This window comes from Galeopterus variegatus, unplaced genomic scaffold (genome assembly GCF_000696425.1).
Source record: "Galeopterus variegatus unplaced genomic scaffold, G_variegatus-3.0.2 Scaffold72, whole genome shotgun sequence".
NCBI classification, from domain to species: Eukaryota; Metazoa; Chordata; class Mammalia; order Dermoptera; family Cynocephalidae; genus Galeopterus; species Galeopterus variegatus.
In genome coordinates, this window is record NW_007726183.1 from 795,711 (window position 1) to 813,876 (window position 18,166).

The 18,166-nt window shown below is 33.5% G+C and overlaps 1 protein-coding gene across 1 annotated transcript in view; it reads right to left on the reverse strand.

Annotated features, from left to right (window-relative positions):
* The window catches only part of DGKB (diacylglycerol kinase, beta 90kDa), a 551,962-nt gene that overhangs the window by 499,679 nt on the left and 34,117 nt on the right, over positions 1 to 18,166 (reverse strand). The window contains exons 6-8 of the mRNA XM_008578087.1: positions 13,532 to 13,581; positions 10,271 to 10,345; positions 5,916 to 6,035 (exon numbers count right to left, since the gene is read on the reverse strand). Coding sequence (XP_008576309.1) covers positions 5,916 to 6,035; positions 10,271 to 10,345; positions 13,532 to 13,581 — 245 coding nt within the window. The remainder of the gene's footprint in view (positions 1 to 5,915; positions 6,036 to 10,270; positions 10,346 to 13,531; positions 13,582 to 18,166) is intronic.

An 18,166-nucleotide genomic window follows, 5' to 3' on the forward strand; every position in this document is an offset into this window, starting at 1 on the left:
TCAAAAAATAAACAAGTCTGAACGTGGGTGTTCTGTCAATCAGAACACTTAGCCATGTTACAGGCTGAAACTGATGCACAAATCCATTACCCAGGCATAAAATGCTTTACCAAAAAATAAATTAAATAGCTTTATAGCTCTTAGCCGGATACATTGCCAAAATATGCAAGGGATGAAATATGTATGTGACTTCTTTAAGAGAAGAAATTGAAACTAGGAGCCAACTACTTCTCAGCAGTGCAAATTATACTCTAACTCTGTATTTTCATGTCTTGTCTTGTTTGTCTTATTTAGATTGTAAACTTAGTGGGGGAGGGGAAGAATCTGTCTCTCACTAAATTCTATCAGCCAGCAGAGCATATTACCATTAGTACTTCTATTGCAAATAAATATTTATTGCCAAGAAAGGAATTCATTTTTTATAAAAAAGAAATGAACAGGGAATCCAGAAGGCTTGATTCCTGGCCTACTATAAAAATGTTGATAAGCCATTTCACCTTTCTTCTTATTTTTCTCTCTAATAAAATGAAAGTACCCACTTTCGTTCCCCAGGCTGTGGTGTGAGGTTTCATTATACAATACCTGCGAAGTTAATTTAGCTCCTCAGAAGACTGGTGTTATATAAACAGCAAATATTATTACAGTCATTGGGTTGAGTTGTGCAACATCCCAATGTTTCAGCCAAAGGAATTGAGAAAGATATTTATAGGTTCACTAGACTTTATTTAATTAAAATAAAAATCGCTCTCGTATTTTTCGTTACCAGACATAATGTTGTACGTTACAATGAAGTAGTTCAGTTCCGTGCTAATGACGGAGAGAAGTGCTAGACTAGATGAATCCTAGGCTAGTCATGCTGAGAAGGAACCTCACGTCCTTCCTCAATCTCAGTTCTCTAGAAGTAAAAGGATGTTTCACAGGGAAGAATGATCTTTGAAACTTTTTAAAATCTATTTCATTATCCTAGTGATTGCTAAAGTTTTAGCTTTTCCCTAAATACTTTCAAGATCATATATAAAGTTTATGTGAACTAGGGCTACTGTAAATAAGATATTTTTTTCAAAAGACCCCAAGGAGAAATGTCACTGATATCCCAGCCCAAATGCTCCTACCCCCATACCTAGCCATGTTTCAACTGACTTAAGTTATAAAACATCCAAGAGCTAAGGTTGCAAATTAATTGCTTCCAACTCATTAAATACTGAGAACCATTAAATTACTTCACATTTTTGTTCAAGGTCTCTAAAAACTCCTAACAACGTGAAATAAACAACTCTTTTAGACAAAAAGATGAGCTGTACTAGGCTTGGGCAAAGAGAATGCAGACAAAAGTTTTAAGATTCTGGATGGAGTTGCAATCAATCACTTACCTCCAAACCACGCCTTCTGAGGATCAGGCTGGGATCCTGCCATTCCTCAAGCTCAAATGCAAAATTAACAGCACATAGTACCACATAGTCATTTTCATTGAACTACCTAATCTGGAATCTCCAGAACTGTTGAATTTACCCAGTTCCATAACTCCTTTCCAGATCGAGCAATGTACAGACAACAGAACCATAACTCTTAAGCAAATCGGAATTTTAAGAATTAGAGTGTGAAACATCAGTTTAGTCTATTAAAAATACATCACCTTCTAATCTCTACTGCTCAGAAATTTTACCAGAGAACACATTGCATTTTACTCTATTGAGTCAGACAAAAAACTGTAACCTGAACCATCTCAATCAAAGGCAAAGTTTAAATTAAATATGAGATTAAAGACTAGGATTTTTTGAGCACATGTAATGAGATCAAAATATAAATCCAGGGAATGGCTGGTCAGCTTGGTTGGTTAGAGTGCATTGCTATAAAACTAAGGTCAAAGCGTTCAGATCCCTGCACTGGCCAGCCACCAAAAAAAGAAAAAAAAAATACATATGTATATATACAATCATATGTATACAAAAATATATATGTATGTATATACAGGCTAGCTGTCAGCACAATCTACAACCAAGAAGTTAAGGTAGCTTATTTCAACCTAGGCTACTGCTTAAATGAGCATTCCTGTTTTTATACTAATATAAATTTAGAAATTTTCCTTGAAAAATTCAGTGATGACCCAAGATTACAACTTTCAAAAACTGAAGCCTTATTAATGATCTTGTTCATCTAGAAAAGGAACCTTTGAACCAAAAGAGTATTACGAAAGGAAAGGCATATTCTTGAATAACTTCTTTTCATTTTTCCAGAGAGGGAAACTCCCTGGCCCAAAATGACCTAGTTAATAACAAAGCCAGGGTGAAGATCAATTTGATAAGTTCACTGCTCCTACGGTAGGTATCTCTCCATTAGGCCTCATATCTTACTGTGGGCATCTGATTGTGCTAAGTGAAAGGTATTAGATTCATTTCTCCTGTATGATTAAAAACAAGTTAAAACTCTTTGTTTGTAATATTACAAATTAATGATAGAATAAATCGATGGTTGTCAAACTATGGCATTGGGTCAAATCTGGCCAGCAACCCATTTTTACAAATAAAGTTTTCTCAAAACATACCTTTGCTGGTGCATTTACATACATTACAATATCTGTAATTGCTTTTGTGCTGTAATGGCAGAGTCGAGCTGTTGTGACAGAGACCTTATGGCTCCAAAGCCCACTTTATTTAAGGTCTGTCCCTTTACAAATAGTTTCCAGTCACTGGAGCAGAGTTTACTACTAGATACAGTTACTTAACAAATAAAAATATTTTCATTAAATGAGGTGCTTTTAAAAAACAATTCTTCAATGAGATGAATGCTGAAGAAAGAATAAGTCTCAAGCATAAACTTTTTTATTGCGGTAATCAAAATAACGATGCCATCCAAAACTCTCAATTTTCCTTCAGATGTGAGAAACACCAAGACTGTACTATTTCTGACCAGTTTACCTTGGATTTTGTGAAATTTGCAGAAATTCTTGCAAGAGAAAAGAAACAAACCTTATCTCTAGTATTTGGTATAGAGCCAGGTCCTGATAAACTACTTTTCTGATTTTGGTACCAAAACAGATATAATTTAAAACAGAATAGCTTTTTAAATTCTGTTGATAGAAATAAATAAACGATAACAAAATCATAACTGTTGTGCCTTACTTTACAAATGAGAATTACTCTCCCAGGACAATATTCTTATCTGTGTAATTTGGCTTGTACACCATAGTCGCTTTCAAATACACCGTGGTATTTAACATGCACTGTCAATTAGAACTGCTCCCCAAACTCACCACTGACAATTGCCAAGAATATATAGGACAACATAACAAGACAGGCTTCACAATAAATAGCTGACTTCAAGCTAAAGCATCTAGATTTCCAATTTAATAAGCAAAGGCACCATGAATCAGATTCTCTACAGGTAATAACATAACACATTAACTACCTACAGAAAGGAAATAAATCTCAGTTACTAAAAAAGGCCCTCATCTCATAATTGTCTTGGTGTCATTCCTGCTTTTTAAAACACCACACCTTAGAATTAAAAAGGTGTTTCTAACAAATAGACACTCTGTTTTATGATCATTACACATGATTATGATATGGCTTATACATTATATTAAAAGATAATTTAAAATGTGGTTGGCTTATTCTTTTTTTAAAAAAAGTGAAAGAAAAGGAAAATTTCTTCTTTCACAAATGTTCTTTATAGGGGAACAAATAACCAATCTCTTGGATATGTGTTGTCCTCTTAACGTTAAACAATGTAGCCCTGCCATCTAGTGGCCATGACTGGGAACACAGCACTGGAACACAGCTCTAATTACTATTGTAAAATATTAAATTGATTTCTCTTACGAAGTTCCAAACAATCCCTTTTTACTAAAAACATAAAATATAAATTTAAAATATAATAATAAAGTAAACTATGTATAATTAACTGAATGGACACTAAAGAAAAAAAATGCCATACACTTGAATTATATTACTGTACTAGAAACAAATGAGGTATATTTATTTAAAATATTTCAAGTTATAGCTAATCCACATAGATTTGTGAACTCTATAAAATATAGGTGATGAAGTGTCTTCTTCTATACTTTCCTGTCTCACCTCCGACTACCAGTTTACTTACTCATTTTCACATTTTCCCTCCTCTCATACCAGAATTTCCATAAATACTTACAATATACAAAGTATATTGTATATTTAAATGTATATAATTAATATATTTAAATGTATATTTAAAAATTTACATTTCCTTAGAGAGAACCATTATTATTAGAAATTCTTTACTAGAGTCATCTGACAACTACTTTTCAGCATAGAACATACACTAAAACTTAAAATGCTAACATTTTGCCTATATTTTTCCTCCCAGTAATTTAATTTGCATATTTGCTTTTATCATAAGATATACTGAACAATTGAACAAATACTTATAAATAGAGATGTAACAAGTTGTTATAAAAAGATACTAGATATGTGTGGTATAAGAATATCAGGTATAAGGAAATATTTTTTCATTAATTTTCAAATTGTAGAAATATATATTCAGGAGCAATAAGATCTATACTTATTACCTTCTTTTGTTTTAATAAATTAATTTAAGGATAATTTCCTATATTAGGGTATTTCAAAAAGTTCTTGCAAAAATAGAATTGAAAGATAATATGTTTCCATGAATTTTTTCAAGTATCCTCATATATCACCTGTTAGTATTTTTTTAGTTTCTTTCTTCCAACCATATGTAAAATCCCATAAGTCTCATGAAGGATAAAATTAAACTTAGTATAAAAGAATTTGAAGATCCAAGTAAAGAGAAACAAATGTTAATCTCCTGATGCTCATTTATTTCTTTCTAAACCCTACATATTCCTAAACCCTAAACCATTTGTATATTTCTAAAGCCCATTTATACATTCCTAAACCCATATGGCCAAACATATTTTTGTATACACTCATATGTTTCACAAACACTAGCTGTAAGATGCCTTGAGGGCTGACTTTTAAAAATTTGGTGTCAAGGCTGTGTGGTATAGTCTTGAATCTACAAAATTGTTTTTGCTAATAAGAAGTTTGAAAAGTTTTGTGGTCAGCAGCAAAGTGGACGCTATGTTCTTTCATCTTGAAATTCTGAATATTATATGTGTCATGGTGCTTTCCATCCCTAATGCTCTTTGAATCTAAGCATACCTGTTACTATATACATATTACAGTTAATTTTTGTTCAACTGTTAATGCTAAATCCAAAAAATCTAGTACTGACTATTATCTTGTTCGACTTTTAAATTAACAATTACTGAAATTTATGTTAAGCCTGTGATAACAAGATTTGATTTAAAAGTCACCATTATATCACATTCTGATCTTAGGTTGATCTATTTTATTTCCCAAAATCAGTATTTAACAGCCACTGGAGACACTGATAGAAGAAAACTTCAGACAGACTTAGAATGAGAGTTCATCTAATCTGCTGACATGCAAGTAAAACTTACTTTTTTCATATAAATATATTTTCCTTTCAATCACCTCAGATATATATAATTGCCTCCTTCAAATATTGGCTATCAATAAAACAGATTATCTACATGGGGAGGGGGAATATTGAATGGAATGGAGCACCGCAAGAACCATAGAATACCGGGGAATTCCTTGCATTATATAAGAAGGTCAATAACTAAAAAATACTAGATTTTACTTTAAATAGAGAAAAACAAAGGAAAGTAAAATACTCATATATACATTTAATCCTAAGGTAATGCCTAAAATGAATCAATATGTTTGTGGCAAGTATTACTACATGAAGATGCACTGTGGCATACTTATTAAAAGTTCCAGGCACTCAGTACATGCTTCATGGTAGAAAGTGGCCAGATGGATTTATAATCAAAATATTAATAGAGAACCCCACTGGCTGACCACTAGGCAACCCTTCTCTGTGTAAATGCTTACGTTTTCCAAGCCCAGGAGCACAAGAAGTGGAATCGTTGTCATTCCACCTTGAATCCATTCCTCCAGAGACACTGTTCCATCATGATCGTAGTCAATTTCTTCCATCATTTCATGGAGGATCTGGAGTAGCAGAGATGAGGGAAAACTTTCCATGAATCAATAAAATACATTTCATATGATATAACAAAGCATTCCATTGAATTGGTTGTAACAAATTGTGACTAGTAGCTAAGTGGAGAGTTGGGATAAATGTTTTGGTAGCTCAGTACAACTTTAATCCTATTACCGAGGAAATAATGACTTTGTTATGATTTCTAGAACCTGGCTACTTAGGCTGATCAACTTTAAGGAACACATTGACTTTTAATATTTTTCAATGAACAGCAAAGCTAAAACAAGAAGGCATCTTTAATTTAAGGGTGAAAGTGATCTTTAATTACTTTCTCCGATTATTTTTTTTAGATTCATATATATGCCAGAAAATGTCTGAACAAATTAACTTCATGGCAAAGAGCTCAAATAATTCTTTGCTAAGTAGTAAGGGGCGAAGGAATTAAGGTGCTTTTAATTGCCTATCAGAACTTAATAGAGCTAAGAAGTTAAACGATAAAATCATATTTGATTAGACTTCTTTTCTAAAGATGACTTGCACATAATGTCCCAAAATGTTCTCCATAGTGTTTGTTTGTAATACATTTATTTTTATGCAGTATGGCAATAATATCAGTAGTTACATCAAGGGGTCGTTGTGAGGATTAAATGAGTTAATGTATTTATTATAAGTAGAAGAGATCCTGACATATATAGTAAGTGTCATATAGTGTTGTTTGTATTATTACTCATGAAAATTATATATAAATCCTAAACATATTACCCTTGGCTTTTGAAAAGACAAACTACTATTCATCTAATGACACTAAAATGGCAAACATGCTAAGAACTTTAATTAAGAAAGGAACTCACTGCCCTTATATAATATAGAAATTGTAATCAGTTTGGAAACAGAAAAATGCAAAGAGTGTTAGAACAAAGATTTGAAACGTTGCAAAAAATTAAATATTTGATCTGTCGGTTGAAGTATTATTTGCCACAACACTTCTGTGCTTGGTTGCTTGGTGTCTTTCCTCAGGAATTATTTAAAAATCAGACTGTTTTCCTTCATAGCAACTAACTGATCTACAGATATTAGAAAGAAGAAGGCTTTTTGGAACAAAAATGATGTTGGAATAATGATTTCATGATCCTCAAAATAAAAGATAGGAGAAATTATTAAGAATTTGGCAAAATGCTATAAGATTTGGTTAAAATGCCTTGCCTCTTGAGGGCATGCTTGAGGGCATGCTGATGAGTTGGTAGAAATTAATAAACGAGAAGAGAACTAAAACACAGAGCATTCGTTTCAGAGGGCAGGTGCTTTCATTTTTGTACCTCACAAATTTAATGTTAAAGCCTGGGTTAGTTTGATACAAACTCCTTCTACAGCATGAACAAAAGAGCTACAGCTGGACTCTTTCACATGGATGAATCAAAACAGAGTCATGTTGAATGAAAACAGCAAATCTCAGAAGACCGCATACAACATGATATACTTTTACTAAAGTTTGAAAACTAAGCAAAATTAAACTAAACACTGAAGGGTTCGGATCCCCATACCAGCCAGCTGCCACCCCCCCAAAAAAAAAAAAAAAAAACTAAACTAAACTAAGCAAAACTAAATAAAATAATAATATACCATTTAGGCACACATATTTCTATTGGGGGAAAAAAAAAACTTTTAAAAGAGGTAATGAAATGCTGAGCACCATATTCAGCGAAGCAGTTTTCTCTGGGGAGGAGACGGGTTGGAAAGAAGAGAACACACAGGGAATCGTAAGTTATTCGTAATATTCTGGCCTTGGTTTGACCAGGATTTAATAAACACTTAAAAAGTGTTTAGTATATTATTTAGTGTACATACATAAGGTAAAATAAAAGACATCCTTCAGTGGACCAGTGGGGATAATGTGTCATGGCCAATGCTTACGATTAATCCAGTTCTGTGAATCTAAGAAATCCTGGCTCCAGCACAGGCTAATTTTATGGGCCGTGTTCAGTTGCTTAACATGTCTTATTTTCGTTTTCTTGACTATGGGGAAATAAAAGCCACGGACTATTATAAGAATTTACTGAGCAATAAATGGAAGCTAATAAATAGTTGAAAAAAAATAAAACTTCAAAGGACATAGCCTTGCCTACTAATTGTGATCAACTTCAAATGTTCACTTGTCTTTTTTCAAATATGCAAAATTATGAGGAGTCTGCCATTGTGTACATTTGTTTAAAATGAGGACAGCTGTTAAAATATTAGGCAAGATGAGACAGCTACCATGACAGCAAACTCAAGGCACAAGTTAAAACTTTTATCTTGACTTTCTATTTAAACTACACAGAGAAGTGGCAGACCTATCAGTATACACATGACAAATTATGCTATAGTTTATTTTTTTATATTCTCCAGTAGGTGTTTGTCAGAGGCTTCTCAGGCACAGTCCCCTTCCTAAGAGTATCCAGATCTCCCTTTTCTCAAATCTACACCACACCACCCGAGACAAAATAATTTATGTTGGGAAGTGGTAGTGCCCACTTCTGCCTTAAAAGCTGATAGGAAAAAGTCCCCCTTCCCTCGTGTCTACAGTGAGAATAAGCAGGCTTGCTTGGTGGATGAATAATTTCCACAGGTACAAAGGTGAGGAGGATGGGAAAAAGCTGCTTTAGATTAACATGACCAAAAAGGGCAACAGAATTTATAAGAAATCTCTTGATTTCAGTGACAATAGTATTAAGGTGAATCAAGCAGTAAATTTTAAATACATGTTACCATCTACTGTATTATTCCTTATACAAACTGCAACCTGTTAATGTTACCTGTCACTCGCTGTGAGCAAAGCAAGTGCATTTGCACATCAAAAAAAAAAAAAAAAAAGAAAGAAAAAAACAAAAGTTGGGTAAAAACTGATCCCAGTTAGAGTGCTGCCCTCCTTTGTACATAACTTGTGCTTTGCTGGCTTTAGTTTGCAAAGAAAGGGAAGTGCTGTCAGAGCTTTGCATCACATAACCATGCCATTATCATGCTGTTAAATGCATAAATGGGAAGAGTGGTTAAAAAATAGACTCCTTAAATTAATATAAAATGAAAACCATTTAAATAAAATTGATTTATATTTGCCTTATTCATGTACACTTTGCTAAACTTAGTTGGTTTCAAAAATAAGCTAAAATCAATCGCTCTTATCAGTTCGCCCCAAAATACTACTTTCAAAGTAATATTTTGTCAAAGTTTCTAATCAAATATATTTTAATGTACTGTAGTGGATTGAATTATGCCCCCCCAAAACTCATTGAAACTTGAATTGTATCCCCCAATTTTTATGTATTAGAAGCTTAGCCCCCACTGTGACTGTTAAGAGGTTGGGAAATTGTATTACGGTAATTGAAACGTGGAGCCCTGAAGAGATGATTGGATTATAGGCCCATGCAGTAGTGAATGGATTAAAAATGGTGGTCAAGGGCGTGGTTCTGAGGGCTTTAAATGAAGAGAGTCTGTCTTTCTCTCTCTGCTCTGCTCTCTCTACTTCCACCACCTTGCAATATGACACCCCAGGGTCACTGTCAGCACCACCAGATGGACTTTGGATTTCTCAGCCTCAGAAACTGTAAGCAATAAAAGTCGTTTTATTTTATAATTCACTCAGTTCCATGTATTTTGTTTTAAGCAACAAAAATAGACTAAATACATTTGAATAACATTGAAATTCTGATAGAAATCTGTTCAAAATAAGAGGTCTTTATGTTCATATAATCACTGTTATATACTGTTTCTTTAAACAACTTGGTTAAAATTTCCTGGGTCTATCTTAAACTAGCTGAAGAGGTTTGGGCGAGTAATTTTAACATATAAAGGTTTCAATTTACTCACCTCAAAATTTAAAAGATAGTATATCTACCTCAGAGAGTTGCAAGCATTAAATAACACATAAAGACAAGATAACACAATACATCGTGCATGGGAAACTATCACCAATTCCTTCTTTTATCTCATGGCATAACCTTGACAGTGTCCACCAGCACCTGCTGCTTACCTACAGGTATGCAAGACCACCATTCAAAATAACTGAGAAAGAAACAAAAGTTATTACTAAGACCTTCAGAATAACACATATACCTTATTATCTTATTCAGAATCCACTTCAACTTTTGACTAGAAATAGTAACTTAGAGTCATCAAAAGACAATAATATATTAGGGTCCCAGAAAAGACAGAAAAAGAAAGGCGACTTCCAGAATTTAGCCAACAGTTAAATCATTCATATACCTACTGGATTAAGTTCAGTGACATCCCATTCAAGATACTCTGCAACATGCATCATCTGACTGATGATATTCTCTAGCTCCTGGGTGGGGGGTGGAGAGAAGATATGAATAGGAGATCTTAGTAAGTTCTTAATCTTTGACTTACAAGATTTTATCCAACATGTAGCTCAAAAAAATTTAACGAGTTATATGACCAATTTTATATATCATATACCTATGTAGATGGTATGTATCATGTATATTACTTTCTAAAGGTCTAATTGACTATATGGAAAAGAGGAGTCTTGTGCTTTGTCTAGAAACATTCACCAGGAGAGGGCACAACTATACCAAGGAAGATTTTCCTCTACTGGAGAGAAGTGCCTGATGAGTGTAGGAGACTATTTGTATTTTCACATGATGCATCTCTTAAGTCACTGAATATCCTGACCCTTTGGCTTGAAAACAGATGTGGAAGGGTGGAAGGAAGTGTTTGAGGGCAACTGAGAGGTTTATTTTTACTTTGATACACTGAGAACATATATTGACTGTTCTAGTCATTTAAGGGATAATCTGCTTTGCCAGAAGGGTGTTCAGGGTCAAGGTTTGTAGGCTAAGTATATGTAGAGTTTATTTTGTGAGAGAATAGAATTCTAGTTTGAATTTTCATATCATTCTGCTCAGATGTCAGCTCTTTGAAGAACTGCTAGTTAATGCATATGGCTTGGCTAAATAAATCAAAACGTTTTTCATACCTATTTATTTAATATTTTAATTTTTCCCTACTGATCTCCAGAAAAGATTAAACATGGTTTTGTAAAATTCTTATAATTTTAAATGTAGATATAATTTTAAAAGTGATGTTTTATTGTATTATTTAAAAAGTAAGAAGTATAAAAAAATAAGGTTCGAGAGTCTATTATTCAGAGATTACTCACATCTCTGATCTAAACATATGTAGTCAATGTTCATGGAATAGAGAAGGAAATAAGGTAAAAGATGCTGTTTTTGGGGGGCCATGGGTCCCTCTGAGAAACCAATAAAAGCTAAATTCCCTCTCTCCAGAAAAAAATATAATTATGAATATGTTATTTATGTAAGACAACTTGCCCCAGAAACAATGCAAACATAAATGTACTTCTTACAGATTAGCAAATTTTAAAAACACAAATAACTTGTAATTGCAGGCTAAAATGTGTGTGTGTGTGTGTGTGTGTGTGTGTTACAAATCTCTCATCTACTCTGCTTTTCTTATATATACACCTTAATGGTTTGGAAGGGGTAACGTCTCTGGTTATATTTTTAAGAACAGAAACTATTTTTAGTGGACAATTATGTAGGCATGTGATGTTAGGTAAGTCATTTAACCTCTCTCAGGCTCAGTTTCCTTATCAATAAAATGGATATTCTAACCTTACCTAGTTTATACAGTTACTGCAAAGATTAAACATGTGATTATATGAATGAAATACATTTATCTTATTGTTTGGCATATTGCAAACAATCAATAAACATTAACTATTATTATTATACATAGTGGTCATTTGTCAAATTATCAATTTTCTTTCTGTTTTGCATCCAGTAGATGCACTGCTACACATTTAAAGTACCAAGACAAATGACTTCAGAAGGTACAATTGAACCTGATATTGAAAGAAATCTACTGGGGCAGTAGATTCTGTGGAGAAACCCTAGAAATTAATCCAGACCTTTAATTAAAACAAAAAAACTAGAATAACCATAAACAAGTCTATTTATTCCCAACTCATTGTTCAATATTTGGAATATAGTTATAAATATTGCTAGTAATCTACCATATATATTAACAAGAAATGGCCAGAGACCAAAAAAAGCATTTGACTAAATTTTCAAATCAGCTGCCAACCGATGGCTAAAAGCCTAGTAAAGAAACATCATTCTAATTTAATTAAAAAGCAACATTAAATAAAACAAATCTGCATTAAAATATAATTTGCATTAGTGTAGTCACAAGTGCTACAATAAGCATATTGAAATATCTAGAAGAAATCTAAATTCCTAGCTGTTAAATGGCACCAGAAAATGAGCAAATTTATCATGTGACTTAATATTTCTAAATGGAAAACTAAAAACTATGAAGCACATAAAAATAATAGCATTTGAAAAATTTCTAAGACTTAAACATAAGAAATCCCACAATCACGGTATCAATTCAGAGTGATGGTCATTTCCTAGAGTAGGAATTATATATATTTATTTCTCTGCAGAGAAATTAACATACTATTATCCTACTCAGCATTACATAAATTTGTCTCCAACTTCATTGTTCTGCTTATAAAAGCTATTTGAGCTCTGCCATGGGGAGGTCAATCAGATGACTAGAGAAACCCACTCATTATCAGAGATAATGTTTATTTCAGTCATTACTAAATAAATCAAAACATTTGTTTTTTAATGTATCTCTGCAATTCAAAATTTCCAGTATCGGACACTTATTCTTTTATTAGTAGTCTTATCTTGCCTTGATAGAACAGGAAACAATATAATATGCAAAATATGTTACCAACAAACATAAAATAGATTATAGGATGGAACCTGAGGTAAACATATAAGGTACTGAATTGTGCACCAGAACTAAGAGTTAATTTCTACTCCTCTGAAAGCTATCAGTTGTTGCCATATAGGACAAGTAAATTAGACATTTAATTATTACTTTCAGTTCATCGTATAGAGATGACATTTTTCTTCTATTGTTTTTATGACTAAAACTATAATAAAGGGTGAGCTGCATAAAAAATTGGGTGATATGTTTAAAAAATGGAAGTTTGTCAAAGCAATCCATAAATATGTTTGCCTCTTTCAACAGCTTATGATTAAAATACTTTTTAAGTAGGAAAATCATAAAATAATTAAGCTGGCCTTATAATTTCTTTAAATTCAACTTGTGTCCTCAATATTTTCCTTAGTGTCAAATCTCACTGGTAGTTTTTCTTTCTTTCTAGATCAATGGTCTCTACTTTATCTTATGTTTTATTCAGACAAGGCTGGAGTCTTCCTTTTTACTCTAAGATTAGTGTAGGGAAAAAAAAGTCATGTTTTTGTAGCAAAACTATTCAATAGAAAATTCATAATCCTAACAGTTTCCTCAGATTACTTTCTTTCTAAAAACCAAATGATAAAATGCAGTGTGAGTGCAGGGAAATTATATTAAGTGTGTCTTCTGTGTTAATAGCTATGAATTTATTCATTGCATTTTTCAGAAGAAACTCTTTTGAAATTTTCACAGAAAATTTGAAGAAAAAAATTACCGAGCTGTCCAGGAAGCCATTTCCATCCGTGTCATAAAGGCGAAACATAACTAGAATAAAAGAGGTGTTAAAAAATAGATTATAGGTGAATAAGATCAATGTCAGTTTAAGGCACATTTTTTAAAACGTAGTTCCTGTTGAAACAAATACTAAATTTTTCTCCTACTCAAAGCGATTAATCTGTAGGGTCATTTCTCAAGGTAAATAGAAAATTAACCAATCACTTAATTAAAATACTTGATATCAAATATGGAGTCTATCAAATTTTGTTTGTATCTAGGAAACACTACAAAGTATTATTGTTTGTTCAAACCTTTACTACAGGATCATTAAATGTAAACTCAAAAATAAGAAGAGAAGGACTTGAGACGTTCAGAGTCTGGATATTAAAGGGCAGAGTGGATAAGAGAAAAAAAGATTTGGAATTTTAGAAATCAATTATAATTTGGAATCCACCATCCGCTATTAAGTGAGCTTAGTCAAACACTGTTTTCTTATCTGTAACATGAAATAATCACCCTGCCATAAGGCACACATTTGCTGTGAAAGTTAAGTGAGGTAATAACACTAAAATGCATATGAACAGCCATGGATCACTACAGAAATATGGGCCATTGTTATGATTGATCCACAAGCAGTATGGGAGGAAAGAGAAGTGAAAAATAAGGGATTCATTCTGATGGAGGATGCCAACACCGAAAACATTATTACAGCGATAATGTTTCTTTCATTAAGAGGTAGAGCTTCTTTGGGTAACTAATCTTTGAACTAATCAAGTAAAGAAAAGCAGAGTGTTGGCTCTGTATTAGGGAGTTTAGGAAAGCAGATGACAAGTGTCCCTGGTCCACCTGAGGATTCCCTTGTATAATTCACACACCACCAGGAGGCTGTGGAAGAGGCTGCAGGTGCCGTCTGGAGATAAACAGAGAAGAACGACACAGCTGTCAAAACAGAAGAGTGGAAGTGAGGGTTTGTTTTGGATTTATAGAACTTCCTGGAGAATCTTGATGTCTGAGGTCTACAATATTAATAAAGACATTGATAACTAGGAGACATCATTGTGCAATGGCCTTGATCATATGTAGCTAATTATTATATTTTTATTTAATGATCATATTTCACCAATTCTAAAACATGATTATTAATAAGATAAAAACATAGTCTGTATGTCACTAAAAAGAAAAATGTTGACAATTTAACTATGATATTCTATTTAGCACAAGATGCAAGCAAATGTTAAAGATGTTAAAGTGTAAGGAAAAATGTGTATTTATTGAACTAAGGGAAATCGTGTTAGCTCAGCTAAAAAACTCAAATATCTTTCTTTGCAAACCATGGTGATTGTTCCCTTTCATATACTCAGTAAATGAGAATAAAATGCAGAAGGAAGAAAAAGACTACCACAATATGGATACTAAGAATTTCAAGATTTTCTAGTGCAGCAGCAAATGGTAAAAAATATCTTGGTAAAAAGTGGCAAGAATTATCTGACCACTTAGAGAAAGGGTTACCTATCAGGAAAAAGGCAAGGACTTCAAAAGCCTAACTGTGTTTTAGAATGAGGGACACTTTTATCTCTCTTGATCCTTAACTGGAGTAAAAGACTGCAAAACCATTTCATACAGCTCAGCTATATTGAAACCCTATGACTATTGGTAGACCTTGTTTGGAACATGACCTCAAGGAAACACACATGAGTGGGTTGTGTGAATATCTGTCATTCAATTTTGGCCACATCAGAAGCTTCTTATGTTCTGAGAGTCACACTTCAAGAAGCCCAATGGAAGAGGAAAACACTGATCCCTTTTCTTTGCTAGCCTGACTTGAAGCTAGACTGTGCACTTGATCTAGGCTCCACCAAACAGAAGCACAGCCCCAGGTTATCAGTCAGGTGGTAGTGACCCAAGCAAAAAAGAGTTGCACAGAATCCATTCTGGTGATGAGAGGCAGCAGCAGCAGTGGCAGTGCTTTCAGGGAGAGCACCCAGCGTTCTGGATGTGTCGGGGGGATGGCACTGAAAGGTGCTGTCTGTGCAGAGAGGTAGCAATGGGTTCTTTCCCCAGCCCAATTATGTACTTAATTGGTCATCATTCCTGTAGAAGCAGCTTCTAAATCTTGTTCTCTGCCACTCACAGTGATTCTGTGTGTTATTCAACATCAATTAAAAAATAATAGTAATCTGCTTTATTCAAAACAAATAGTTAAAAATAAACCTGTTTCTCTGTCTACAAATGATACTGTGTACTGAAGACTGGTTTTAAAAATAAAGTTATTATTAAAATGTTACACTTATAGGGAAATATATCATTTTACAAATTATCAAAGTGAATACACATATGTAACTATTATTCAAGTCAGGTAATAGAATATTACTAATACAATAGAACCCGTTTTATGCTCCCTCCATCCTAATTTCCTCTCTTCTCCCCAAATATACCCACTATCTTGACTTGTGCACACCTTCTTTTGAATTTAGCTTGATTTACTAAACATCACTTGTGATCTTCATCTGTGTTTTTGTGGGTAGCATTAGCTCATTCATTTTCTTCTCTGCTTAGTATTGCAATGTATAAAAACATCAGCAATTATTAATTCTAAACTGGAGGGATATTTAGTTTTTCTCCACTTTGCTATTTCTAGTAATGCTTGAGCTATTTCAAATAACACTGCGGTAAATCTTTTTGTGAATGGCTTTTATGCTTAGGTGAACATTTGCCAGTTGGTTATAACCAGTAGAAGGAAAGTTGGGTCATAAACCAGTAAAAGGAAGTCTGGGTCATACGGTTTGCAAATGTTTACCTTTAGTAGATATTGCCAAACAGATATCAAAATTGTTTTTATCAAACCAGTCTCTCCACAGCAGTACCTGAAGGCTTGAGTTGCTCCACTTCCTCACAGACTCAGTGTTGCCAGTTGTCTTATTCAGGCCATTCTGGTGGAGGTGCCGTGGTATACCACTGAGGTTTTAATTTGAATTGCTCTGATTACTAGTAAGATTGAACTAATTTTCACATGTTTTTGGCCAGTTAAATATTGGCCAAATTATTATTGGCCAATTAAATATCCTCTTTTGAAAAGTGACTACTCAAGTCTCTTGCTTGATTTTCTATAGGATTGTTTGTCCATTTTTTATTGATTCATAGAAGTTCTTCATGTGTTTTGTATTAAAGCCCTTTTTAGGTTATAGGTTGCAAAACATACTCTCCCACTCTATGTTTTGACATTTTTCCCTGTTAATATAGTCTTCTGATGAAGCAAAGATCATAATTTTAATAGAAGTCTAATCCATTAACCTTTTTCTTTATGGTATAATTTTATGTCCTGTATAAAAATTTTAGTCTTTACCAAGATCATAAAGACCTTCTCAGTAATATTCAAATTTGATTTGTTGTATGGTGTGAGGTGAGGATCATTTTAATTTTTTTTCTATGTAAATTACAGATTTTATTTTCCAAAGAGGAATTCAATAATAACTAGACTCTCACCCCATGTTTTTCTACAATGTGATCTTGACACTTATCTCATCAAAAAGTGGGGATCTACAGCCATTTCCCCTGAATCAGGGTAGGCCCATGCTTTGCCTGTATTAAATAAAATTCAGCAAAGTTATGCTGCTCATTTCGGAAAGTAAGTCATGAAAGATAAGGGAGCTACTACCTCACTTTGTGGAATGCTTGCATTGGAGACTTGAGCCACTATGTTAGTATGCCCTGATACTGATTGGAATCCTCAACTATCCAACATGGAAAGACAAAATGGAAAATTCTTGAGACAGAGAGAGACAGAGAGAGAGAGAGAGAGAGAGAAAGAGAGAGAGAGAGAGAGGGAGAGAGAGGAGAGAGAGACAGACAGACAGAGAGACAGAAGGACAGAGAGAGACAGAGAGAGGACACTATCCTGGACAACACTCCCAAACCTTCTACAGTTTCAGTTCTAACCTGTCTGACTGTAATCACAAGTGAGACCTACAGCCAGGCTACCCAGTTAAGGTTTTTCCCTAAATTTTTACCAACACACAAAAATTAGAGATAATAAAATTTGCGCTGTTGTCTTAAGCTACTAAGTAGTGGGGTAATTGTTACAACACACAGTGGAACAATACAGATATCCAATTAACTGAGCACAATGCTGAACTGATGATCCTTACTTGCTCGGCAGTGCCAACTTTGTCAAAATCACGTATCCATGTAAATTTGGGTCATTTTCTGAATGCCCTATTCTGTACCATTGGCTTATTTTTCTGTCACTGTAACAATTCCACACTGTCTTAATCATTGCAGCTTTTAAAAATATCTTTACACACAATCAAATATGTCTTCTAATTTTGTCCAACTTCAAGATTCCTTGGTTATACTTGCCCTTTGCATTTATATATAACATTTAGAAAAAGTTTGCCAACCACCTTGTCCCTCCAAAAACAAACAAAAAAGAACACCAAATAAACAAACAAACAAAAAAACCCGTGCTGGATTGTTATTGAGATCGCACTTTATATATCTATTTGGGGAGAATCTTTATAATGCCGTCTTAAAATCTACAACCATGTTATATTCCTCTTTATTTAGAACTTCTTTACTTTCTCTCAATAATGTTTCTTAGTTTTATGAGTAGAATCCTTTCAAATACTTGTTAAAT